Here is a 27859-nt window from a genome sequence, read left to right on the forward strand (position 1 = left end):
AGGATGAATCCTATGATTTTTAGTGTCATAATTAGTGAACTTGTCAGTTATTTTTGTTATTTTGATTGTGCTTAAAGTGGTGCTCTCTCTCTCTCTCTCTCTCTCTCTCTCTCTCTCTCTCTCTCTCTCTCTCTCTTCTCTCATCTCTCCTCGATCTCTCTCTCTTCTCTCTCTCTCTCTCTCTCTCTCTCTCTCTCTCTCTCTCTCTCTCTCTCTCTCTCTCTCTCTCTCTCTCTCTCTGTGAGTGGTCATTCATTTCACAGATAATCCTTGTTGTCATAAGCAGTCTGTTCCATTTTGATGTAGTTAATGTTTTGTGTTTGTCTACTCCTAAGTAGTTTACAACACCGTTGACCAGTGACCATGCAATCTTTGATTTATGCTTAAATAGTTTTTGGGTATTGTAGGAATGCATTTCTGTGGGCTTTATCTTACTCTGATTTATGTAAAGAAAAAGTTATCCTGTATGTATGTATGAAGAGTTTGTATGTATTTTCATTCATGTGTATGCAATGTGTATAAATGAGCAGTGTATATACATTGTGTAAATATATCTGTGCATGCTTTGATATACATACATTTTCTGTACATACACAGATAAGCAGACAGGTCTGCAATATGTATGATTCAAGTATTGTCAGATTAGTCTTATGTGATGTGTTTATTTTTGTCTTGTTAGGGAGCTGTATGAACATAATTTGGAATTATTCTTCTCAGTTTGAATACGTATGGTGTCCTCCACCAATCTTTGTATACCAGCTTGGATATAAGCAATTTTCAAGTTTAGTACTTTTTTTTTTTTTTTTTTTTTTTTTTTTTTTTTTTTTTTTTTTTTTTTTTTTTTTTTTTTTTTTTTTTTTTTTTTTTTTTTTCCTGTGTATGGTGGCTTATAGTTTGACCTCCTATCATTTGATTTACCTTGGAACGTGTTCTTGCTCGTGAAGTATGGTACTTATCGTACTCTTGCGTAATCACAGTATTACCTGTAGTTGAATGTCAGTGGCCTTAGAATATTTCGTTTTAGAAGTATAGAGTTTCTTAATAGACAAAATAGTTCATAGAGTTTTGCTCCCATCTTGATTGTTGGAAGGTCTGTTTGGGAGTGGGCCATCAGCCATGGATTTTGGAAAGTATAGAGAATGACTGAGTTTGAATGAAACAGTTGAGGTAACACTATGAAGTTGTTTGTTGAGAGTTATATATGAATGACAAGTTAATGATCATATTATTATTATGTCTTTTCTTTTTTTTTAATAAGCTAGCCTAGGCTCGGGCCCGTACCTCCTCGTTCGGGGGGATCATGGGACAAGTAAGTGTTTTATATTTTTGTTGTTGTTCTTAAGATTAAGAATAGAGGGGAAATTTAGACAAGTAATGTTAAATAATGATTTTGAGTGGGTTGAGGATAGTTCTTAATAATAATTTCCTGATACTGACTGAAGTACTGTAAAGGAATTTGAGATTATAGTATTCACTGGAAGAGCGGGTTTTGATGCAACTTCTGCTGGTGGTTGTGATCTTGTTAAAAGTAAGAAATGGGACAGTTAAGGGGAGATAAATGGTTCTAGACATCTGAAGATATTAAATAAATGATAAATCTGAGCATTGTCATAGTTATGCAAGAAGGAAGAATTTTTAGATGCTTAGGGTATCACTTATTTTTAATTGGAAGTTGAACATTAGCAATAATTTCTGGATTATAATCCCCAGAAGAATCGGGAAGTTTTACTTGTAACAAATATTGAAAATGACTTTGTTTTGAGTTTAAAAGTAGTTGTAAACCAATTTTATCCAAAATTTAAGTGAATTAAGTGTAAGGAAAGAACATGCAGGTAAATGCACAAGTTTACCAAGAGGAAAAACAAATACAGTTTTTGCCATGTAAGGAAAGTATAGTTACCATTAGTATTGTTAATATCCTCATACTTTTGTTATAGCCATAAATATGATTTCACAACATTTTCATGACATTGATTGACACGTGCATATATCAGGATAGACGTCTTATTAGTTGCTCAATGCTCTACATTTCATGCATGCAGAAGTTATCGCCATCATTTGCTTTTGATTCCTCACTTGTCACCATCATTTCATTTAGTTAAATTTAGAAAGTTTTTGTTCTCTGAGGTAGCATAAAGCAAGGTACATAATTTTGTCGTGGGTGTTTAAAAAAAAAAAACAAAAAAAAAAAAAAATCCTCCAAATAAGGGCTTACTTAGCTGTGCACAGCCCCCTTCCCCCTTTTTTTTTTTCCACTTATTATTTTGGTACTTCTACAATAGATTGTCACCTTTGGTGTGATATTTGGGTTTTAATTATAGTTGTTGGACCTTAATGTCAAAAGTCAAGTAAATGTATGTAATGGTCATTACCAGGCTACTTTCAAGTATGCTATCCAATGCATATCTATTTTTGTGTGTGTGCTGTACTCTCATTGAATCCCAGAAGTTCAAATCAGGGAATTTTTTTTTTTTTTTTTTTCTCCTATGGCAGAAATTTAAAGGCATTAATAAGCAAATATTTCCAGTAACTACCTGTAGATATATTGCCTTTTGACACAACATGGTCACGAGAATTTTGGATCCCTTTACTTGAAAAAGGGCATTAGATTTAAACTTATTTCCTGTGAATTGTAATAGAAGATGAATGAATGTAATTGCTCAGTCACTGTTAATAGGAAGATGCTGTTCTAGAGTACAGTGATAGCTCAGGTCAGAATGTTACTAGACTGGGTGATAGCTGTTGCACAACCAGTTGACTTGACCTTATGTTTTATGACAGGTACATTACCATTTAAGTATAAAATTTCCATGATAGCAGGTGGTAATGGTTTGTAGCCAGCCACTTTGATCTGTATTTCTCAACAGTTATGTAGATTTTCCAAGCAAATTGAAAGGAAATTAATCATAGGTTTTATTTTTTTTACCCTTATACTTGCAACATGTTTTCTTTGTTAAACAGACACTGCTGAAAATGGAGCAGCAAAAAATATGCATCCAAGTTTTGTTAGAGTAATATCAGGTGTTTTCAGTCTTAATTTAACCATTGTAGCTGAGATGGTAGGTAATTTTTTAGTTTGCCGACTCCAAAAGAGAAAATGAAACTAGTACATTAGGTGAAGTTGTTTGGTCCAAAAAAATTTAGGTCAGAATCGTCAGTTACTTAAGATGACACATTGCTCTGCTTTTAAACTAGGCTAAATCGTGGAAAGTGTTCTTGTTCTTCTGTCATGTTAAGGGGAAGTGAAACTAGGGGATATTAACTACAAATAAGAAGCACAGTATACAAGGGTATGAGTAAATGTATTGTTTACTCTGTACTAAAGTTTAAAAACAGTTAAATGCTTCCACCTCAATTTATTAAACACCCAGTTGAGAAGTCCGTAGAAATGTGGGAGAACACTAGAGGGTAGGTTTGCCCTTTACAATTAAGGTGAAAACACATCCCATTATGATAAGAAATTTTGAACTTTATTCTTAGTATGTAAAGTTTGAGGGATCAATAATGTATATTAGGGATCTAAATAAGTAGTATCAATGTGAAGTCTAATGCAATGTTTTTTTGTTTTGTTTTGTCTCTTAAAAAACAGGTTACTAAAATTTAAGAAAGTATGAGCTATGCAAGCACTTGAGATTTAAAAAACAAAGGACGTTCACATGGTAAATTTCCATACAGGCGATTGGCAGTAACATTTCCCCGTATGGTGATCTAAGATATTAAATGCATGTTGGCACTGTATTCAATGTTATTTTAGTACTGTAATACCAATAGGATAGTGTTTTTTTTTATATATACTATCACTAAGAAGTAACCAAGGAATTTGAGAGAAATGTAACACTACAAGTGCTGCAAGACTTTGCAAGGAGTTGGTACTGAATTTACGGTATTTTAAAGCAAAAGGTTATTCGCATCCTTAAACGCATACTTTTCACCGTTGTGGCATCCAGATTGACCTTGCATGTTCTTAACACCCTACTAGTACACTGAAGTGGACACAGTCATTCCACCGTAGCCTTCTACAGTAGACAGTTTTTATTTTTTAATTTTACCAAGTAATAGGTACATACTCGTAAGTAAATACATTTACTCTTGAGTCATTGCTAGAAATATATTAATTTTGAGTCACAAGCTAGCTTGGAGTTGAACTATGGGTGCTGTTACTGGTATGGATTATCTAGAGTAGAGCTTCAAATCGTAGCCAAATTTGTAACCTTAGTTCAAAATGTCGGGGTGTACGGTTTTTTGCATAGTGTGGAGCGCATTCACTTTGAAGGGTGCCGGTAGAATTGGTGTTGTAAATAACAAATATTGTGCATGATAAAGGTAATGAGGTTTAACTTTGGTAGTACGTATTGCCAAGAAGGTTAAAGCTTATATTTTGTGAGTCATTCCCAGTCGATTAAAATAGGCTATACTTTATATTTGTGACACACCTCTTAGAATATTGAGCATCCTGCTGATTTGGTCTTTATGTTGAATCCAGCACACCCAATAAATTAAAGATACAGTAGTAGTAGTAGTACTGGACTCGACTAGGGAACTAGTTTGGAAATATTGCTGTATATTACATAATCTAGTAACAGAAATTTTCCACTTCAGATAATTGAATAGAACTTAATCCTTCAGATAATGGAATAGAACTTAAATCCTTCATTCCTTAAGATAGTCTAGTTTAGTTGGGTTAGGTTTTTTTAACTCTCTCTCTCTCTCTCTCTCTCTCTCTCTCTCTCTCTCTCTCTCTGATTGTCTTTAGTTGTCTGTCAGCAGTAATAGAGTTGGTTACTTCCGGAAGAAGAATTTTTTTATTTTTAAAATATTTAGAAAACCATTTTGAATCCCAGTCTTCTGTCATATTTCATTTTTATTTCTTGCACGCAGTTTGAACATCACCAAAGAGGTTTACCACATTGAGAAATGTGTTGCTTGGGCTTGAAGCAAGTCTAATCAATTGCAAGAGGCATTTATATATTTATTAAGACCCGCTGAAGTTTCCATTTGTGTTTCAGCCAGGTTGATGGCATTAAGCAGACAGTATCATTAGTTTTGCCAAATAGCAGAGGAAGTATATTTTGAACATAGCCCATTCACATTAACAGTTGTCCTGAGTATTTTACGATATTTTTCAAACAGGAATCTTTCTACCAAGGAACCATTTAAGTTTACAGGCGTTTGCATCCTGTTTTGCTGAAGATGACCTTGGGTACAGACCTTGGATACAATTGTTAAATTGTGTACAATATTCATTCCCATTTAGAGGAGAAATTTTTTTTGTGTACAGTGTTTTCATTCTCTTCCAGTAGTCCAATAGTGTTTTGCTTGAATTATTTTGGCTTTGCTTTTTTTTTCTCAGTACCCCCAACAAAGGGAACTGTATTGTGTGTACCATGGACAACATGCTACGCTTTAATTTTCTTCTCCTGTATCTAGCTACAAAGCTTTCTTGCTCAACCTCTTTTGCATTACGTTAACACACTTCCCATCTGGATGCCAAACTACTTCAACTTCTGCTCCAACTTTAGCTCCTCATTTTCAAACTGTTGCTTTGGATCTGTTGTCTTAAAAGGGTGCAAAGGTTAGGCATGTGCTTGGTCACATTACCTAGATGATGATAATCATTTTCTTGTGTAGATGTGTGGCTTGACTTCTGTCGTTTCTAGTCATGTTACTGGAGAGTGAAACTGGGTAGTGCCCTTGTGCCCTTCCCAGTGAAATCTGGTGAATATGTTTCTCACTTGAGAAGGTTAGAAGGAAAATGATGAAGCCCTATTCCCTGAGTAATGTTGTAGGTGACTGTAAATAGATTCATAATTTCTTGTAGTATTCCTTTTATGCAAATGGAAGTTACAAACTTGAAGACTTTTTAGCAGGGTTACAAGAAAGGAAGAAGTCTTTCTTAAGTTATTCTTTTAAAAAAAAAAATTTAATGGATATATTAGAGAAATTCTCTTATTTCCACTTGATGTAGGGTAGTAAAGGATGTTTACTATTTTAACATGTAGGATATGTGTAAAGTATATACTGCAATTTATACATCTTTTTTTCTAAATTTTACTGGATTTAGTGAAGGTCCAAATGTGTGTTGAGTTGTCTTTGAATATTTTTGGGAAGGTTAGAGGTTAGGTGAAGTGGTTTTTCTAGTGATTCAAAGTATATTGCTAGGGAAGGTTAACAATCTGTGTTATATACTTTTTTTTTTCCATATATACTATGTAGAACTGAATCTTGCAAAGATGTCACAGTACCTGATCTGCCAAGTACTGGGATTTGTTGGTTTTTCCAACTTTTCAAATGTGGTTAAGACAGTAACTAAGGCCTTAAGGTGAGAAAGCAGCCTAATGTGCCATCTACCAAATGTAGATGTGAAATGATGGATGCAATATTAATCCAATGAGATTCCAAATCCTCAGTTTACTGAGGTAATCTAATATTGGACTGCACTTTCAGTTGGAGGCACACACTTACAGAATAGCCTGACATATTCTGTACATTCTCTCCTATCCGGACACTGACAGATGCCATATATTTTGTGTGTCATAAGGAGAGGTAAAACATTTTGGAGCCAGTATTGAGAGGCAACAACTTGGAGGAAGTGGAGAGATTGGCAATTGAAAATATCCAATTTGTAAACAGAGCAAAAGCTTTTCTTGAAAGTGTCTAAAACCAGAGCTGCTTTGTGTAGTAGTATTAAGCTCTGATTAAAAAAAGACGTTAAAAGTCATGGCCAGATGAAGGCAGGAAGGTCACAGAAATGAAGAGAGGGTGTTTGGTGTTTGGAAAAATGACAGGCATCATGAAAGGCCACGGCAGATTAGACATGTTGAGAGTGGATGAGGAACAGTTTGTCAGAAAAGTAAATGTGAAGTAAAATGACAGACTTGCTGGCATGTCCAAGTACTCAGAAAGGGCCATGGTTGTTGAAGACCCAGACCAGAGGGGAATTGAGGCAGAAAGCATCAAAACAAAAGAGCAGAGGAACTCACTTCATGTCTAACCCTGTAAAAGAGAGATAGCAGATGCACAAATGCTAACAATGACAGAGTGCTTTTTTATTTTTTAAATGATCAAGTTGGAAACTGCTTGAGTTAGGTAGTAAATTCATATATATATTATATATAGTGTGGAATTGTAACTGTTGTAAGAAGCTGGATTTTGATTCTATAGCCTTGCTCTTTTTCTGGATGTTTGCAACTTGTGTAAAAAATTTTCTATGACATTTCTCCCTTTAAAATCATTTGTTCATAAATTCAGCTGTTTACATAATTTTTTTCTGCTTGTTGAGTGTTCTTGGTTGAAAACTGCCTAAAAAATATTGCCCACACCAGTGAGGAATTAGGTCTTGTATAGTATGGACTTCATTTAAACACACACCTTTAATATTTAGTAAGACCTTGTAGAATCCAGTTATGTTTCTGAAAGTTTTTTTCATCATCTAGAAATGATAATTTGATCTCATTTTTATTCACTTTTGAGCTGGAGCTTTGGTAATGACATTCTTGCACCAATTTTTACATCGCTAGTCTTTGCATGCCTTTGGAAAGTATTTTAGATCTAAACATTAGATTTAAGTTCCATTTGCTGTTCATTGAAGGTCCAAGTGAGGTGAGGGTAATACAAAAATCAAGAAAATTTTTGCCATGGTAAAGTAAGTGTACAAAAATTTTGGTCATTATATGCACTTACTGATGTTTATGGCAAGTTAACGATGATTTTCAACCTGTGCAGAATGTCATTGACGACTAGATTAGACTAAATGCGCACGTATATTGCATTCTCGTACTTGTACATTAGTTGTTATAGATTTAACCTGCATATTCCCTAGATTGCTAGTGGTGTTACATTTACATAAATTCATGTTATGCTGCACCTCATTATAGACTCCTTTAGGGTTTTACTGTTTCTCACCATCAGAACTAATTGCTATGTAACCTGTTATTTCAGCTCTGCAAGCCCCAGGACAGATGACCCACGGGTTTGCTGCACCACCTATGATGGGTGCCCCTATGATGGGTGGGCCACACATGATCCCACGCTTCAGGTGACTATCAGGTCCCGGTATGTAGGCAGCAGGTAGGATGCAGAAAAGGATGGCCATAAGAAGCAGCAGCAGCAGCAGCAGCAGGTCGGCGCTGGTGAGGCAACACACGCATGCCCTCATCATGACTGATAGTCAGCTCCTCACCGACCCTCCCTCGCTCGCTCGCTAAGCACACTAGCGCAGTCAATCAGTAACTAAGTTGCTCTGTGTGTTAAACCAACAGCCCTGGGATTAATCGAACGTCATCTTCTCTGAGACCTTAAAACAGCACTCATGCTAAATGATTCTATGTCCAGATTTAGGCAGTTTTGACTTGAGTTAATGGAGATAGCAAGGACAGATTATGTGCCATGGGTGATGTTTTTGCAGTATAGGAATAAAATTTCTTTCTTTAAACGTTTTATTTTGTAATGTCTGATCATTTCATTCTTGAATGTTGAGTGAAAAGGTGGTTGATTCCTTGTTATATGTTGGTTTTGCATCACAGCTTGGTTAGTCCTGTGTGGACGAGCTAACACTGCATCACTGCAGCAGGCATCTGTTATTATCAATTGTTACTGACTTCTTTGTCTCTTATTACTCTGATCAGTGTTGAAATGTTTATCCACAAGACTGTCGTTTGTGTGCCGCCCACGTGGAACTTATGTTTGAGCAAGTGGTGCTTGTATACTTGCTCTTGTATACTTGCTTCTTGGGATCTACACTTATTGTATGTATTTTGCCCTCCAGACCAGCTCAAGTGTGCGACGAAATTGGCTCCGCAAAGGGATCCAGCGCACTTTCCTGCGTGAGCTTATTTATTTTTATTTTATTTTTCCATGATCTAATTCACCATGTTATTGCTTTGAATTGGTTGTTGAGTTAGAAATTGAAGCCCATGCAAGGATGGTGCAAGAGGGGCCTTTGGGAGTCTTTTCTGGTACCAACTTGATGTGGGGTGGAGGATTGAGGCTTGACTGTCTTATTATTATTCTTGGAGCGTTCAGGCACTTGTATTATAGTGTTTTAGGTTTTATCATTCGTTTGAGTGATCATTGTGTATTTGTGAATTTTTCTCTTTAAGGTAAGATACTGTCTAGCCAATAAGGTAAGAATGTTTAGTTTAGATATGGTAGTTCTTCACAAAGCACTGTTGGATAATAATTCTACCAATACAGATTTTTAATACAGGTTAGTCCATTTATATAATTTTTTCATTAATATTTTCTTTGCAACTTGTACAAATACTTGTTATAAAATGTTTGAAAGGGAGATCCCATTTAAAACCCGTAAGTACATTTTTGTATTTAATAATCATTATCAATGCCAGATTATTGACATGGATTCATCATGAGCTTTGTTAACATATGATCACATGTTCTCTGTATGTTGTGAAATAAATACAAATTCAGTTTGTCAGTCTCTTTGTTTCAAGCTTTTATATTTTGTTATAATGCATATATAAATTCTAGATTCTTTTGAAAGTAATGATTATTTTTTTTTTTGTATTGTTACTTGAAAAGGTGGAAAGAGTGGAGCAATCGAACTGTCATTGTGGGAAATCCAAAACAGGTGAGCCCAAACGAGAGGACGCGAGGCTGGGAATAGGCGAGAATATCATTTCATTATTGTTGGTACTCCTGTTGAGTAGTCTGACAGTTCTACGCTGGAAGTTGTTTCAGCAGAGCATGCTGGCTGTTGTCTCTCAGTCATAGCTATGGACATCATTCAGATATACCTATTAGGTTATGCAAACATTTTTTATAGTATATACTAAAGATTTTTTTTTTCTTTTATATATATATATATATTTTTTTATATTTTATTTTTTTTATTTTTTGTCGTATCCATAGCTATGTTGTACAGAGGCAGCATCTTTGTAACGCTGAAACATTTGCAGTGGTAAGACTGTGAGTCCTCACTCGCTAGTGTGCATGGAATTTTCAAATATTCAAATAACACTCAAGAGAATTATGACTTTACTTTGAACCCATAGTGGGTACAAAATGTGCATGTAAAGGTCATATTAAGGGTTACAAAAGTTTTTGGGGCGCCTATCTAATGATGGCTGGCCACAGAGGGTGTCGGGGCAAGGTAATGCTTTCATATGTATGTTTGTTTTGGTTTTGTTCAGATATGATCATTATCATTTTGATTTTTGTAAGATTCGTTTGCATAAGTTATTAGTTCCTGTGATTGTTGCCTTTCCTTATCCTTGTTTGTCTGATAAAGAAATGTCTTAATTTAATCTTAAGTATTTTTTGTTCCAAGAAGATTCTATTGTAGCTATAATTTTTTTATCGCAAACTTTAAATTTGTTTGCTTTGCCATGCCTCGACTTCTCAAACAACTAACAACCAATTGAGACATTCCAGTACACTTGGCAGTGGTGAGACCAGTTTCAGTTTTTCCCAGCTTGCAGCCTCTCAGGAGCCCTGTTACGTCTCCGCATGGCCGCAGCAGCCCGCTCTTTAATTAGCTTGTTGGTGATGGTGAATCTGGGAAGTGAGGCCACATTCTTAGTTTTGGGGCCCATGAGTAATTCTCACTCGCCACACTCATCGGCATTGGCCAATGTGTACATGTGTATGATTGTGATCTGTGTAAATGTGCGCACACGTTGCTGCTTATCAGGCGATTACTCAAAACCCCCAATGTAGGTTATTTTTTTATTTTATTTTTTATTTTTTTCCTCCATGTGTAGGAGTTTTAATATGTACAGTTTCCAAGTTTACTCTTAATTTCACTAATGTTGTGAGCTTTATAATGATTTTTAATTATTTACTTTTTTTGTGTGGAGAATGTTGGTATATCCTCTCGTGTTCCATGTGGTGAGGGTGGTTTGAGTGAGATTGACTCCAGTTGGCCTTGTTGCTCAAGTAGCCCCTAGAAGCCCCCAATATGAATGTGTTCAGTCTTCCAGCAGCCACCAGGTAGGCCGAATTCACAGCACCAGGGGCTGTTGGGAGTCTGTCCCCCAACCGGATGTGGTTTGGTGATTCATTCACAGCCTGTCACGGTGCTGTTGGACCTCTGTCCCCAGCCCCCTGTAGTACATTGGGGGCTTGGTGAATTCCATCTCACACTATCCTCTGTGTCGTAACGTGTTAGGCATCACTGCTCACCTGGGTTAAGCACTAACCTCTGGCTGCTGCCTCTGGGTGACAAGCAGCCAGCACATCAAGCAGGTTAGCTTTGCTGGTGGTGGAAGCGGTTGCTGTATGGTCCCAGATTCAAGATGGTGTGGCTGCAGTGTTGTTGAGAAAACTACCAGTCCTCAACAGGGACCTACTTATTGCCACCCGCCTTCCAGAGCTTAAGTGAAAGGTACTGATCTTCTTTGTTAAATGGTGGTTTGGGGAGAGAAGTCTGACATTCACTGTACTGTACAAGCTTTTAGAGGGTTTGAGCATGAATGGTTCAACTAGCGAGATGAAGACCTAGAAAATTTTTATCCCCTTAGATAAACATTCTTCAAATTTCACAAATTAGCAAGCTGACAGTCTCTTAAATACATTACCTACAATTTCTTTTACCATTTTTGTACTCCGCTGAAAGGTGGCTTGCACATTGCTCTCCTGGTTGCTTATTATATAATACATCTTACATCCTGCACTATTTGTCATTTCAATAGTAAAGTCAATATTTGTCCTCTGTTTGACTGATCAAAGTTTAACTGTTGGCTAGCTTGTCTGTCTTACTTGGTTCTGCTCTGTAGTTCAGGCTTCTTGAACAAGGCCCAATGCAGAGGATTAAAAAACGATTCGGTACCATTACTAAAAAAAAATTTTTAACCATTCAATTTGTAGATCAGCCATTTACAATTTTACTTCTTTATATATTAGCTGGTCCAAAAAGGGTTTCATCATTCTAATGCAGCAGCAGAGATGATAGCATTCCTTATTTTGAAAAGTAAAGTATTACAAATTGACATACAACAAAATTTAAGAAGGGGGAGTTACTTTGTAGCTCTGGATTAATTAATGTAATCTTGAATCAGCTATTGGTACTGTACGAATTTTTCGACGTGCTTCCTGTTGACTGAGCATTGAATGTTTCTACATGACATAAACTCATTTAGTTTCATTGACTTGGTTGTGGTATACGAAAAAAAGTGTGGAAAGTAAGAGAGGCTTTGTATTTAGAATCTTCTTTTACGTGTAGATTACAATCTGAGAGCTAATTATTGATGGCAAGAATTTCAGGATTCTTTAAAACTAAATGAATGCAATCCCAGGGTTTTTGTTTATTTTCTTCTTCCACCAATTTGGTCTTAAAATTGTGTTCCCATTTCCCTGCAGTAAAGTGTTAAATTCATAGGCTTGCTTCAAAATTCTACTGTTGCTCTTAAAAGGTTTCAACTTTTATAATAAATTTCATTTTCATATATATGGAAACAAAGTGGACTTCCTTCAAAACACCTCCTTGAGTGTTTTGTCGAGTACTGTAGCAGGAATTGCACGAGACCACCTGAAAGGTCAAGAAAATTTTTTTTGTAAAAAAAAATGTTTATTGTAGGTTCGGTAATTCAGCAACCGAAAAATATCCTATTCACAAGGTTATTTCAACTAAATTCAAGGAATTTCTATTAAATTGTTAATTTCCATAGCCAGTCTCTCTCTCTCTCTCTCTCTCTCTCTCTCTCTCTCTCTCTCTCTCTCTCTCTCTCTCTCTCTCTCTCTCTCTCTCTCTCTCTCTCGCTGAAGCTTATCAATTTTTATTTTTCTTAATTTACCGTTTCAAGAAGATGACAACCCCTGTCCTCCCCATACCTTCCTACATCACAAGATTAACAGCTGAAATACAATGACATTAGTTCATTGGGTCCATGGATTTATCCCCAACAATAAAAAATGTTTCCACAGTTTTCACAAACGGCAGGTAGTCCCCTTTCCCAGTTCACAATTTGTTCATTATTGAAGTGGAAATCTGCAGTGACTTCATGTTTTCAAAATTCAATTAGTACTTTGTTGTACGTTGTACTTTTCTTGTCGTGCAATATTTTCTTGTAAGATTAACTTGATCAATTACCGTGAAGTGTATTGACAAAGGACTGAGATCAGAAGTATTGTATATTAAAAAATGTCACGACCTTTAAAAATAGCCCCACACAAGGTGAAGTGTTATTTTGAGAATAAGTTTGTTTAGGTGACACAGGAGTAGATTTTAAAACAGTGTAATGTTTAATTTTATTTAACTTTTTTTTTCTACTGAAGTTATTTTTCCGTTTTATATAAAAATGAGAAACTTAATACTGTCTTACGTTTTTATTTCTGCTAAACAGCACCTTTCTTGGTATCTTACAATGTCCTCTTTAACTTTTGATAGAGGGTTTTCGGTTTTTCGGGGAAATCATATTGACCTCATTCATTGGGCTAACTATTGTAGTTGTGCTTTTTCCTCTTTTTAACTTGATTCGGTTGGCTGGGGTCGAGTGCGTCTCCAGGGACTGATTATAATTGTGAGTATTTCAAGTTGGCAGGCGAAGCAGAAGCCAGCGCAGATGATTCCTGTTTGTTTGTATCCCCAGGTAGAACTGTATTGCAGCGCTGCAAATGTAGAATAAATTTGAGAGTGATAACTGTATGTATTAGTCAAATAAAATTATAAAAAATGTTCACACTAGATTTTACTTATGCCCCGAGTGACTTGAGGTTCCGAGAAATCGTGATTGGAACAGGTGTCAATAATTAAAATGTCAAGGTTTCCTAGGATTGCACATGGAATTCATGTCATATTCATTCCTTGATGTCTTAACAGGACAAAGCAATAGGTATGTACATAATTTCGTTCAGAGAGAACACTGGTACCCGAGGCCTGTTGTCTTGTACATTTATAATTTTTCTAAATAAGGTTTTTTAATTATCGAACTGGTTTAAACAATTACTAAGGTTTTTAATTATCGAACTGGTTTAAAACAATTACGTATGCTTTAACCCATAATTACGACACGAAGCTAGTCTTCACTGCCGCCACTGGAGATTTTATGAACAGTTTTTATGAGCCCTTTGTTGTCTGGCCCCAAAGGTTTTGTATAATATATTATTGTAATTCAAAAGATAAACCATATTCAATGGAACAATCCCACTCGCCTGAAATTCAAGCTTCCAAAGAATATGGTGTTCACTAGGAAGAAGAGTATTCAAAGGGAAATCCCGAAAGAAGGAAGATAGCTTATTAAAAAATTAATGTATTAAAATGCAAGAACAGTATGTATTAGGGTAATGATGCATTACATCCTTGGAATTATTAGTTTCCAACAGCAAAGCCTTAGTGGCGTGGTTTGGTATGGTGTTGGCGTGCCACCTCTGTGGCCGCGAGTTCGATCCTCGGGCATTCCACTGAGGGGTGAGAGATGTGTATTTTTGGTTATAGTTCACCCTCGACGTGGTTAATTAGTCGCGTAAAGCTGTTGGTCCTGTTGCTGAATAACCACTGGTTCCATGCAACGTTAAAACAGTCAGTCTCTCTCTCTCTCTCTCTCTTCTCTCTCTCTCTCTCTCTCCGATCTCTCTCTCCTCTCTTCCTCTCTCTCTCCTCTCACCCTCTCTTCTCTCTCTCTCTCAATCTCTCTCTCGTCTCTCTCAACCCCTAACCCCTGTAGGAAGAACAGTGGCTTCAGCTACTTAGAGGTTCTTTGTAGCTCGCCTTCCGCCCCTAGCTGTAACAACTTTCATTTCTTTTACTCTACCTCCTTTCATATTCTCTTTCTTCTATCTCACTTTCCACCCTCTCCTAACAATTGATTCGTAGTGCAACTCCTTTGAGGTTTTCCTCCTGTTACACCTGTCAACCCTTACACTGTTGGTTTCCATTGCAGCATTGAATGGCCTCGTAGGTCCCAGTGTAAAAAAAATCAAAGGCATTTTGAGAGATGGTCTCGGCAGAGGGAATTAAGACACTGACAGTCAACAGAACAGTTGTTAAATGAGAAGACATTCAGCATGCATACAATCAATACAGCAATGACACCGAAGCTTTGTTTGTATGGTGTTTTAACGTTGCATGGAACCGGTGGTTATTCAGCAACGGGACCGACGGCTTTACGAGACTTCCGAACCACGTCGAGGGTGAACTTCTATCACCAGAAATGGACATCTCTCACATCTCAAAGGAATGCCCGAGAATCTAACTAGCGGCCATCGAGGTGGCAGGCCAAGACCATACCGATCACGCCACTGAGGCGCTTGACACTGAAGAGGAACAGTATTCAGGAAAACAAGAGAAAATAAATTAACCTTACGGCAGTCTTGAGTGAGTCTATAAACGACTCGATTAGAATCAAAATAAATAAAACCTGCAATGCAAAGGCGCACTTTCAAGATTGCGACCACAATTTTTTTCTAGAAACTGGAGAATAAAAAAAAACGTATTTCATCACTGCTAGAAGAGCAAATTAAAAAAAAAAAAAATTAATTCGGAACTTTCTGAAGTTAAACCGAAGGTGCAATACATTACCACAATACTACTATTCTTCCATTTTTTTATTTTTTTTTTTTCTTTCGTTTTTAATAAGTGGTGTCTCCAATTTCTGTATTTCCCTTTACCCCGTCTTCCTAATGAACACCATAATCTTTGGAAGATTGAATTTCAAGTCAGTTGCCCCTTTGGTGGGCTTGTTCCATATGAATAGGTTTCATCTTCTCAATAATAAGTGATATATTAACAACTAAAATTTAAAAAGTCTTCAGAAGAAATACAAGAAGTTGGATCACAAAACCTGAAAGGCTTTTATGTGTTGACAAATAAAGCTTGACTTTTTAAAGAAAATCTCGCTATTAATGAATAATAAAAAATGAACGCCCACCAACCTCAAGTCACCTTACCTGGTGAAACTTGCAACAGATTTCAACACATCAGCTTTCTGGTGCATCTCTGATGCATTGCAACAATCACGGCCTGTGAAAACTGAAGAGAAGTTTGTCACCTGACGTTTTAAAACTGGAAATGAAGATGACCTTGTTGTGATTATGGTGGCACGGGTTCGTTTCCCGCTATCGGACGTCATAATGTCTTCGCATTTCTTCCACTTGGATCTCGAGGCTTTTAGTGACAAGCATCTCATAAAAAGAAAAAAATTAAATAAATAAAACGCAGGAAGAATTCGAGAAGTTAAAGAGGGTATTGTGGATATTACAATTACATACGTACCTGAAAATGACGAACATGTTTGACCCAGTTATGCAGATCAGGTTAATGAATGTGGTGTGTTGACTTACAAAACTTATAAGTCAACCCAGGGAATACATGACTCGAGATAATAGTTAACGCAAGGCGTACTTCACTTATTAAGTGCTTCGTGAAATTAAAAAAGTTTAATTAACTCGGGGAGTATCTAATCAATCCCTCAAGCACTTGATTAACTAAACGAGGATCTTCAGTTAACTCAAAGAATACTGCATTAGCGCAAAGGACATTTATTCAACGCTGAGAATATTGATTAGCACAAAGGAATATTTAGTTAACTAAGGAGTTCGCGTCATTAACACAAAAGGTAGATGTTCAACTAAAGGAAGTGATTCACACAAAGGGCACTTCTTCAATTAAGGGTATGCTAGATTAACTCATAGGGCACTTCTTCAACTACGGGAATGATCTATCAACTCGAAGGGCACTTCCTCAATTAAGGGTATGCTAGATCAATTCAAAGGGCACTTCTTCAACTAAGGGAATGCTTGACCAACTCAAAAGGCACGTTCAACTAAGGTAATGATCGATCAACTCAAAGGCCACTTCGCCAACTAAGGGAATACTTGATCAATTAAAAGAGTATGTGATCAACTCGGGGAGTACTTTTAACTCACGAGGTATCTGACGAAGGAAAAGTTATAGCACAGAACACCAGCTGTACAGGTGTGTACAAAGCAATGAATAAAGCAAGTAATTAAAAGTATTACAGTGGGGTGGGGCTCTGTCTAGAACAGATGCGCCAGGAATGCAGTTATTTGCAAAGGATTCTTATTATTAGTATCAGTGGAGAAGCAAATCCAGTTATGTAAATGTACATATATCTGTTCGGTTCCCCTTATCAATCTCTTGATAAGGGGAACCGAACAGATTCCCGAAAGCTATCCTTGCTGTTTTTAAATTTAAATATATGTACATTTACATAACTGTGGATTTGCTTCTCCATTTGAAGACTCGTGCTACTATGAGGATTATTTAATTAGTATCAGTATTAGCAGTACCAACTATAACCCAAAATTCTACACAGCCGTATTTATGCAAGAAGTTGCGTATTTATGCAAGAAGTTGAACAGGTGGTTGGAGAACTACTAAATATGTCTCGCTCTACCTTCTCTCACTGCCTAATGAGCACCGTATTTCAAGTCAGTGGCCCCCGTGGGTTTCATAGCGCCTCAGTGGCGTGGTCGGCATGTTGTTGGCGTGCCACCTCGATAGCCGCGAGTTCGATTCTCGGGCATTCCAATGAGAGATGTGTATTTCTGGTGACAGAAGTTCACTCTCGACGTGGTTCGGAAGTCACGTAAAGCCGTTGGTCCCGTTGCTGAATAACCACTGATTCCATGCAATGTCAAAACACCATACAAACAAACTTTTTCTGAATAATAATAATGCTGATATACAAGATATTATAGCAGACACGTTGCCTTCTTTCTCTCAGTCTTCAGCCGAAACCCCTTCTGGACCGAGTCAAGAGACTGTGGCGCTGAAAGATCTCGTAGGTTCCAGCGCTTGGCCCCTGGGTTAAATTCTACTTTTTGTTCCATTCCATCCCATTCAGGCGACTGCAATCCCAAGAGATATCCAATAGGAAATCACCGTGAAGAGAGAGAGAGAGAGAGCAGTTATAGGAAACGGTGATATTATATAAGTAAAAACGAGGAAATAGATAACGAAACCGATACGACTGGAATTCAAGAAAACGACAGCTTAAACATTTGAAGATCAGGAGACTCCACAACTGCACTAGGCAGACTATTCATCATTTTAGTTGAAGCGAAGATGAAAACCTAGAAAAATTGAGTGGGTTTTGAACCTGATGCTGGAGAACGCGACACTGTTTGCACAAGCAGAAGTGTGTCTTTCCAACCATTAGGTTTAAAGAAGTATGTTATTATTGTTATCATCATCACCATCATCCATACAGATCCTCGGGTGTGAACATGACGCCAAAAACATGGGGGGAGGGGGAGGTGGGGGCATGCATACCTGTCTCAGCGCCGTTGACGGTGACCGCACCCTTCACGTGCATATCATATTTATTATCATCTCTCTCCATTAACCTTAATTTCATTCATGACACCCATGAGTGGAGCAGCAGACAGGCTGTACTACCAGTATGTAATACTTGATGTGATGTGAATTTTGGTGGTGAAGCTCTGACGTCATCCTGATACGCGTGTGCATGCGTGTATGTAAATTTGTATGCATATATATTTTAATATGTGTATATATATATATATATATATATATATATATATATACTATATATATATATATATATATATATATATATATATGAGAGAGAGAGAGAGAACAAACCAGTCAAGAGAGAGTCGTATAAAATCCTAAAATTAACAAATTTCAATGTACGCGAACATTAATTTGGACACGGCTTGTATAGAGAGAGAGAGAGAGAGAGAGAGAATAGTATAAATCCTAAAATTTAACAAATTTCAATGTACACGAACATTAATTTGGACACGGCTTGTAAAAGAGAGAGAAAGAGAGAGGGAGAAGAAAAATCATTCCTTCCCATCTAAAATAAGTGCAACGAACTCTTCATATAACAGGAAGAAAAATTATATTTGAAAGACTCTCTCTCTCTCTCTCTCTCCAGCTGATCTATTTCTGATTCTAGTCTTCCCTATGGCCACGTCAGAGAAGCGAAAGTGGTAATTTTTTATCTAATAAGCTGTAGCCGTAATGGACTGTCATACGTCAAGGTGATCAACTGGTTTCTTTACAAGATATTCCGACTGTTCATGATGATTTTATGCAGGTACATGCACGTGTACGCATGTATATTTATATATAAATCATAAATATGAATTTTCATCACATCACCGTGATTCATATGAATGCATTAAGCTACAAATGTCCTTTAGTATCCAATTCGCTCTACCTCGGAATTAATATATTTTCACGTATGTTAACCGAAGGGGAATTTTTTAATTTTTAGTCGATAATGATCTCGTCCTTTAGTGTACTCGAATCCACGAGAGGTCGAAATTATTATCGACTGAAAAAAATTCCACTTAGATTAAAATATATTAAAATACATTACTTCCGAGGTAGAGCGGTTTAAAGGGTATTTGGAACTTACTGCATAATATATGTGTATGTATATATATATATAATATATATTATATATATATATATATATATATATATATAATATAATATATATATATATATATATATATATATATATATAATATATATATATATATATATACATATATATATATATATATATATATATATATATTATATATATATATATATATATATATATATATATTACTATATATATATATATCATATATATACATACCATAATATATATATATATATATATTATATATCTATATATGTATATAATGTCAAATACTGTCATTAAAGCTCTAGAAAGTTCCCTCCTGTCTTTCATACCGGCAAATTCCTTCACAAATTCCAAGTATTTTCTCATCGTGAATTATATACTGACATAATCCCACACACAATATAGAGACGCACGGACAAAAACAATTCATAGCGTTAAAATCATTTCTTCCAAACTACAAAGGAGATCTCGCGATATACAAATAAAACTCGCTCGCATTCTTGAACTAGTTTGCCCTTATATCTCGCAAATACTCCTTCATCCCTTTTCTAAATCTTTACCGCACGCGCGCCAAGGCTATCATTTTGTTCCTTCGCTCTTTATCACATTTTTTTCCTCTCTTCTCTTCTTCGTCTTCCGATCTGTCACTTTCTACGTCAGTCTCCAGATGGCTGATCAGGGCCATTCTTCATATCTCAGTCATCTCTCTCATTTATGTCAGTATTTTCGGGGCTATTCCAAGTCGATATATATATATATATATATATATATACTATATATATATATATATATATATATATATATAAAATATATATCTATATATATATATATATAATAATATTATATATGTGTGTGTGTGTGTGTGTGTGTGTGTGTGTGTGTGAATGGGGATACAATCCACAATGAAGTAAAATCCTCTTGTAGTTTAAAATATATATCTCTTGTACTAAAAGAGGATTTTACTTCATTGTGGATTGTATCCCCATTAACTTAGAGGTACGACATAGTACCTGGCTTCTACATATATACACACACACGCGCACACACACATATATATATATATATATATATATATATATATATAAATATATAAAAGAATCCCATAAAAAACGTCCCAAAATATAGAATAATAGTATATATCCCAGAGACTGCTGTGTCTCTCTCTTCAGGTAAGTACCTGCAAGAGAGAGAGACAGCAGTCTCTGAAATATAGTACTTACTTTCTATATTTTGGTGTTTTTATGGACACCTTTTATTAGATGGAATTCTGTTGTAACAGAACATTTTTACCAGTCATATATAAAACTTCGGCCCTGTGCTAATAAAAAGTAAACGTACTAGGTTGCCATCTCTCTCTCTCTCTCTTTGTCATATTAAAAGTAGTTGTACTAATTGCATACCATCTAACCGAAGACTTCCATCCACTCTCTCTCTCTCTCTCTCTCTCAACACTTTAAAAATGCAACTTCAAAATATACCCGGGGTTTCTGGGCCGTGTTATAGCCAAGTGCACATTACACCTGACGGCTGAAATGTGCCATAACTTTCATTAGCACTGTGCGCTTTGCGTGTTTCCTCCACTTCCTCCTCTTCTTCTTCTTCTTCCTTCCTCCTCTTCTTCTTCTTCCTCCTCCTCTTCTTCTTCTTCCTCCTCCTCCTTCTTCTTCTTCCTCTCCTTCCATCCTCCCTCCTTTCCTCCTTCCTTTCTTCCTTCCTTTCCTCCACCTCCTTCTTCTTCTTCTTCCGCAGAATGTAAACAATCTCTCCCGGATGTGTCAATGCATCTGGCATCGATTCGTTTCACGTGTATGCTGACTCTTCATCTGCAAAATCAACATCACAATAGCAACAAGGAAGTTTGCGTCCTCTGATTACAAACAGTTGTGTGTGTTAATTACTCAATTCGCTGTTCTGTGTCTTCGCGTATCATTATTCTTTCATCTGACTTTCCTTAACCCTCTCCTAACAGTTGATAAATAGGTTTTCCTCCTGTTACACCTTTCAGACCTTTTACTCTCAATTTCCGTTTCAGCGCTGAATGACCTCATAGGCCCCAGTAATTGGCCTTTGGCGTCAATTCTACATTCGGTTCATTCTTAAGACCGGGTCGAAAATAAGATGGAAGGCAGAGAATAAGAATGGAGGTCCAGCAAAAAGTTCCAACCGTTATAGGTTCGAATCCTGAATGAGACAGATGCAATTATCTTATATACTTCTATTCGAGGTTAATGTAATTACCTAGGTACAATGACCTTCCACATATATATATATATATATATACCTATATATATATATATATATATATATATATATATATCTATAAATATATATATATATATATATGTGTGTGTGTGTATACAAAAGTGCACACATATATACTATATTATATTGCAATGTCGGAGTCTGTATAAACTTATAGCCTCACTTGTTAGTCGAATCGATAACGTCACTGACGTCCTGATTTGTTCTCTGTCCGGTGGCCGGTGGTTCGAACCTACGAGAGGACGAAATTATTATCAACTAAAAAATTCCCCTTAGGTTTTTACATTATATAAAACATATATTGTTCAATTCCCGAGGTAGGAGCGGAATTGAATATTAAAGGACATTTGTAGCTCGAATAATTTATATGAATTACGAGATGTGATAATTATTCATACTATATATATATAGATATATATATATATATATATATATATATATATAATATATATATATATATAATATATATATATATATATATTATATATATATATATATATAGGGCTTTCTTTGTTAACCGCCGCATACCATTTATCTATTCCACAAATCTGACTGCGACAACAACAGCTGTGAATCTCTCTCTCTCTCTCTCAACTAGTAGGTTTGACGCGGATTCCTATATAATTATAATGTTTTGGTAAATCTGCATATTTCGTCGTAACTCCCGCTCTGAATGATCGTACAATAATTAACTGTGTACAATTTTAATTTCCGAAATTATTGGATAAATTCTATAACTAAGACTGCTGCGTAATTATCGGTGACAAGCCTCCTTTAGTTCGTCTACAAATTTATTATTATTATTATTATTATTATTATTTTATTATTATTATATTTTATATTATTATTATATTTTTATATTCAGAAAGAGACCCTATTCATGTGGAACAATCCCCCACAGAGTCCACTGTATTATTATTATTATTATTATTATTATTATTATTATTATTATTATTATTATTATTATTATTATTCTATTCGATGAACCCTATTTATGTAGAGTCCACTGACTTAAAATTTCAAGACCTTCCAAAGAATATGATGGCGTTCGTTCGAAAGAAATAACAGAAGGTAAACAGAAATAACAGAAAGAAGAGATCAGTTGTTTGAAAAAACAGATGAATTAAGAAATTAACATCAAAATAATAATTAAAATAAAGTACAATTCGACAACTGCAGTAATCTCTCTGTCCCGTAACCAAGGATGATGGGAGCCAGAATGTGACTCTATTTTCTGTCTCCTTTTTTTATTCTTCCTTTTCTTCTTCTTCTTCTTCTTCTTCTTCTTCTTCTTCTCGACTCGTAATGCAAGCTCTCTCTCTCTCCCTCTCTCTGTCATCGGTTCAAGGGTATAATTAGTTTCCTTTTTGGCAACGCATTTGCTAAGCTCCGCGTAACATCTGCATGGAATGATTCTCTCTCTATCTCTCTCTCTCTCTAACACATACACATATATACATAGTATTAGTAAAGGTATTAGTAACGGTAAAACTGAATACCTCTCTCCACATGCACAATAGTATCAGCAGAGGTAGCATTCTTGTTGTGGTTAATATTACATTCTCTCTCTCTCTCTCTCTCTCTCTCTCTCTCACACACACACAGAAGCATTAGTTATACTAGCATACTTATAGCAGTTAACATCGCATCTCTCTCTCTCTCTCTTTCTCTCAGACGAGTAACTACGCATGGCAGCCGCATACTTGTATTGCTGGTTTGCTGCAGTGATCATCTCTCTCTCTCTCTCTCTCTCTCTCTCTCTCTCTCTCTCTCTCTCTCTCTCTCTCTCTCTCACCACACACGCACATGCTATGGCATTAAAGAAAATCTATAAATAATCTCTTTGACGTGCTTTTGCATCTCGTGACGATGATAATAATAATAAAAAAAAAATTTAAACAAGAGATGAATATTGCAAGTCAGAATGACACACACATACACACACGTACACAAGCCTGAATTCCAGGTCAGTGGTGGGGTTTCTTCCATATGAATAAGGTCCCGTCTTCTTAATAATAATAATAATAATAATAATAATAATAATAATAATAATAATAATAATAATACGATACGTAACGACTGCCAGCTCTGCCAAAACCAAACATCACCAAGTAGCGAGAGGAAAAAACACCACGGGGTTTTATTTATATAACAAATCAATAAGCGCCGATACCTTCCTCGCCTGCTATTCCCGGCGTCAAGTGAGAGAAGAAGAAGTGAAATAAAAACAAGAGAAGAAGAAGAGGAGCAGAAATAAGAAGAAGAAGAAGAAGAACAACAACAACAACAACAAGAGCAGAAATAAGAAGAAGAAGAAGAAAACCCAAGAACAGAAATAAGAAGAAGAAGAAGAAGAAGAAGAGGGAATCGCAAACTTCTAGTGCAGGTGCACCGAGTGACCTTGGATGCTACAACCGAGGAATTTGACCGAGTGTGCATGTGGTGGGGTGGGGGGGTTGGGGTGGGGGGGTTGGGGTGGGGGATGGGGGTTAGAAGCCATAAAAGCGTGATTTAGCCCCAGCCGGGCCGCGTCCCACTCCCACCAAGCCACAGGGGCAAAGTTTACTCTCAACACGAACTGGGAAGGAAAATGTGCAATGTCTGATGTTGTGCTTTTATTCTTCTCTGGCGCTCTCCATAGATGGTCATCTATTGGCATTCTTTATAGAAGGGAATATAATCTATTGACAATCGTTATAGATTATCTATTGGCATTCTTGACATTCTTCATAGATCATCATCCATTGGCGTTCTCAATAGACGATCATCTATTGGCGTTCTATATCGAAGATCATCTATTGGCCTTCTTTATGGAAGATAACATAATCTATTGGAGTTCCTTATGGAAGATAACATAATCTATTGGAAGTTCTCCTTGGAAGATAACATAATCTATTGGGTTCTTTCATGGGAAGGAAAATTAACATTAATCTATTGGAAGTTCTTCATGGAAAGATAACATAAATACTATTGGAGTTTCTTCCATTGGAAGATAAACATAATCTGATTGGAGTTCCTTATAGAAGATAAATAATCTATTGGGAGTTCCTTATAGAAGATAACATAATCTATTTGGAAGTTCTTCATAGAAGATAACTAATCTTGAGTTCCTTATAGAAAGCATAACATAATTATCTGGAGTTCTTCATGGAAGATACATAATCTATTGCGAGTCCCTTGGAAGATAACATAATCTATTGGATTCTTCATGTGAAGATAACATAATCTATTGGATTCTTCATGGAACGATAACATAATCTATTGAGTTCTTCGGAAGATAACATAATCTATTGGAGTTCTCCATGGAAGAAAAACATATCATGGAGTTCTTCAAGGGAAGATAACATAATCTATTGGAATTCCATGGACGATAACATAATCTATCTGGAGTTCTTCATGGCAGATACATAATCTATTGGAGTTCTTCATGGATGATAACAGATCTATTGGAAGTTTCTTCAAGGAAGGATACACATAATCCGTTGGAGTTCTTCATGGAAGATAAACATAATCATTGGAGTTCTTTCATGGAAGATAATCATAATCTATTTGGAGTCTTCCATATAGAAGATAACATTAATTCTATCTTGGAGTTCCCTTATAGAAGGATAAATAATCTACTTGGGGAGTTCTTCATGGAAGATAACATAATTTCTATTGGAGTTCTCCTGAAGATAACATAATCCTAATTTGGAGTTCTTCATGGAAGATAAATAATCTATTGGGGAGTTTCTCCTTGACGATAACATACTCTATTGGAAGTTCTTCATGGAAGATAACAATAAAAAAATTCTTTATTTTTTTGGAGTTCTTCATGGAAGAGAACATAATCTATTGGAGTTTCCTTCATGAAGATTAACTAATCTATTGGAGTTCCTTAATGGGAAATAACATAATCTATTGGAGGTTCCTTATAGAAGATAACCAACATAATACTATTGGAGTTCTTCAATAGAAGATAACAATAATCTTTGGAGTTTCCTTATAGGAAGATTAACCATTAATCTATTGGGTTCTTCAAATGGATGAATAACCTCGATCTAATTGGAGTTCTCCTTGGAAGATTAACATAAATCTATTGGAGTTCTTCATGGAAGATCACATAATCTATTGGATTTTCTTCATGGAAGTAACATAATCTATTGGAGTTTCCTTATAGAAGATAACATAATCTATTGGATTTTCTTTCATGGGAAGATAACATAATGTATTGGAGTTCTTCATAGAAGATAACATAATCTATTGGAGTTCCTTATAGAAGATAACATAATCTATTGGAGTTCTTCATAGAAGATAACATAATCTATTGGAGTTCTTCATGGAAGATAACATAATCTATTGGAGTTCTTCATGGAAGATAACATAATCTATTGGAGTTCTCCTTGGAAGATAACATAATCTGTTGGAGTTTTTCATGGAAGATAACATAATCTATTGGAGCTCTTCATGGAAGATAACAAAATCTATTGGAGTTCTTCATGGAAGATAACATAATCTATTGGAGTTCTTCATGGATGATAACATAATCTATTGGAGTTCTTTAATGAAGATAAACAAAATTTTATTGGAGTTTTCTTCATGGAAGATAACATAATCTATTGGAGTTCTTCATGGATGATAACATAATCCGTTGGAGTTCTTCATGGAAGATAACATAATCTATTGGAGTTCTTCATGGAAGATAACATAATCTATTGGTGTTCTTCATGGAAAATAACATAACCTATTGGAGTTCTTCATGGAAGATAACATAATCTTTTGGAGTTCTTCATCGAAGATAACATAATCTATTGGAGTTCTTCATCGAAGATAACATAATCTATTGGAGTTCTTCATGGAATATAACATAATCTATTGGAATTCTTTATGGAAGATAACATAATCTTTTGGAGTTCTTCATGGAAGATAACATAATCCGTTGGAGTTCTTCATGGAAGATAACATAATCTATTGGAGTTCTTCATGGAAGATAACATAATCTGTTGGAGTTCTTCATGGAAGATAACATAATCTATTGGAGTTCTTTATGGAAGATAACATAATCTATTGGAGTTCTTTATGGAAGATAACATAATCTATTGGAGTTCTTCATGGAAGATAACAATAATCCATTGGAGTTTTTCTTTATGGAAAGATAACAATCTATTGGAGTCTTTGTGGAAGATAACATAAAATCTATTGACATTCCCTTTATGAAAGATAACATAATCTATTGGAGTTCTTCATGGAAGATAACATAATCCGTTGGAGTTCTTTATGGAAGATAACATAATCTATTGGAGTTCTTTATGGAAGATAACATAATCTATTAGCATTCTTTATGGAAAATAACATAATCTATTGGAGTTCTTCATGGAAGATAACATAATCTATTGGAGTTCTTCATGGAAAGATAACTATCTGGAGGTTTTTTATGGAAGAATAAATAAATCTATTGGAGTTTCTTCATGGAAGCATAACAAAAATCTATTTGAGTTCTTTATGGAAGATAACATAATCTATTGGGGTTCTTTATTGGAACAAGATAAACCATCTATTTGGAACATTCTTTCGTGGAATAAAATAACATAATCCGTGGTAAGTTCTTTACTGGAAGAATAACATGAATCTCTATTGGAGTTCCTTTATTGGAAGATAACATAATCTATTGGTGGTTCTTCATTGGAAAGATAACAAATAATCTATTGGAGTTTTTCTTTTATGGAAGATAACTATAATCTACTGGAGTCGTTTCTTTATCGGAAGAATAACATAATTCTTATTGGAGTTTCTCCATGGAAGAAAGAATAAATTAATCCGTTGGATTTCTTTATGGAAAAGATAACCATCATCTATTGGGAGATTTCTTTATGGAAGATAACATCATCTCTTGGATTCTTCATGGAAGAAAACATATCTATTGGAGTTCTTTATGGAAGATAATATAATCTAGTGGGGTTCTTATGGAAGGCTAACATAATCTTTGGAGTTCTTTTGGAAGATTAACCAATCTATTGGTTCTCAATGGAAGATAACATAATCTTAATGGTTCCTTTATGGAAGATTAACATAATCTATTGGGCTTCTTTATGGAAGATTAACATTTAATACTTATTAGGAAAGTTCTTATGGAAGATAAATAATCTATTAGCAACTTCTTTATTGGAAACATACATGAATTCTTATTGGAAGTTCTTCATGGAACAAGATACCATATAATCTATTGGAGTTCTTCAATTGAAGGATAACCATAATCTACTGGAAGTTCTTTATGGAAGTAATATAAATCTATTGAGTTCTTCATGGAAGATATA

The 27859-nt window shown here is 35.5% G+C and overlaps 1 protein-coding gene and 1 long non-coding RNA gene across 15 annotated transcripts in view; one reads left to right on the forward strand and one right to left on the reverse strand.

Moving 5' to 3' along the window:
• Window positions 1-13632, forward strand: part of LOC135200033 (BUB3-interacting and GLEBS motif-containing protein ZNF207-like) — a 96984-nt gene extending 83352 nt beyond the window's left edge. For 7 of the 13 annotated variants that reach the window (XM_064228270.1, XM_064228295.1, XM_064228330.1 and 4 more), the window contains 2 exons: window positions 1259-1309; window positions 7939-13632. In XM_064228270.1, the coding sequence (XP_064084340.1) occupies window positions 1259-1309; window positions 7939-8039 (152 nt within the window). In that variant the 3' untranslated portion in view covers window positions 8040-13632. Of the gene's footprint in view, window positions 1-1258; window positions 1310-7938 lie in introns of those variants that run through there. The other 6 variants (XM_064228284.1, XM_064228321.1, XM_064228349.1 and 3 more) reach the window with 3 other exon arrangements.
• Window positions 13633-14611: 979 nt separating this feature from the next.
• The window catches only part of LOC135200092 (uncharacterized), a 50629-nt gene continuing 37381 nt past the window's right edge, over window positions 14612-27859 (reverse strand). Inside the window, exon 3 of one of the 2 annotated variants that reach the window (XR_010311202.1) lies at window positions 14612-16074. This is a non-coding gene — a long non-coding RNA (uncharacterized LOC135200092). Of the gene's footprint in view, window positions 16075-21029; window positions 21128-27859 lie in introns of those variants that run through there. The other variant, XR_010311203.1, reaches the window with a different exon arrangement.

The sequence above is a fragment of the Macrobrachium nipponense genome, chromosome 23 (genome assembly GCF_015104395.2).
Source record: "Macrobrachium nipponense isolate FS-2020 chromosome 23, ASM1510439v2, whole genome shotgun sequence".
NCBI lineage: Eukaryota > Metazoa > Arthropoda > Malacostraca > Decapoda > Palaemonidae > Macrobrachium > Macrobrachium nipponense.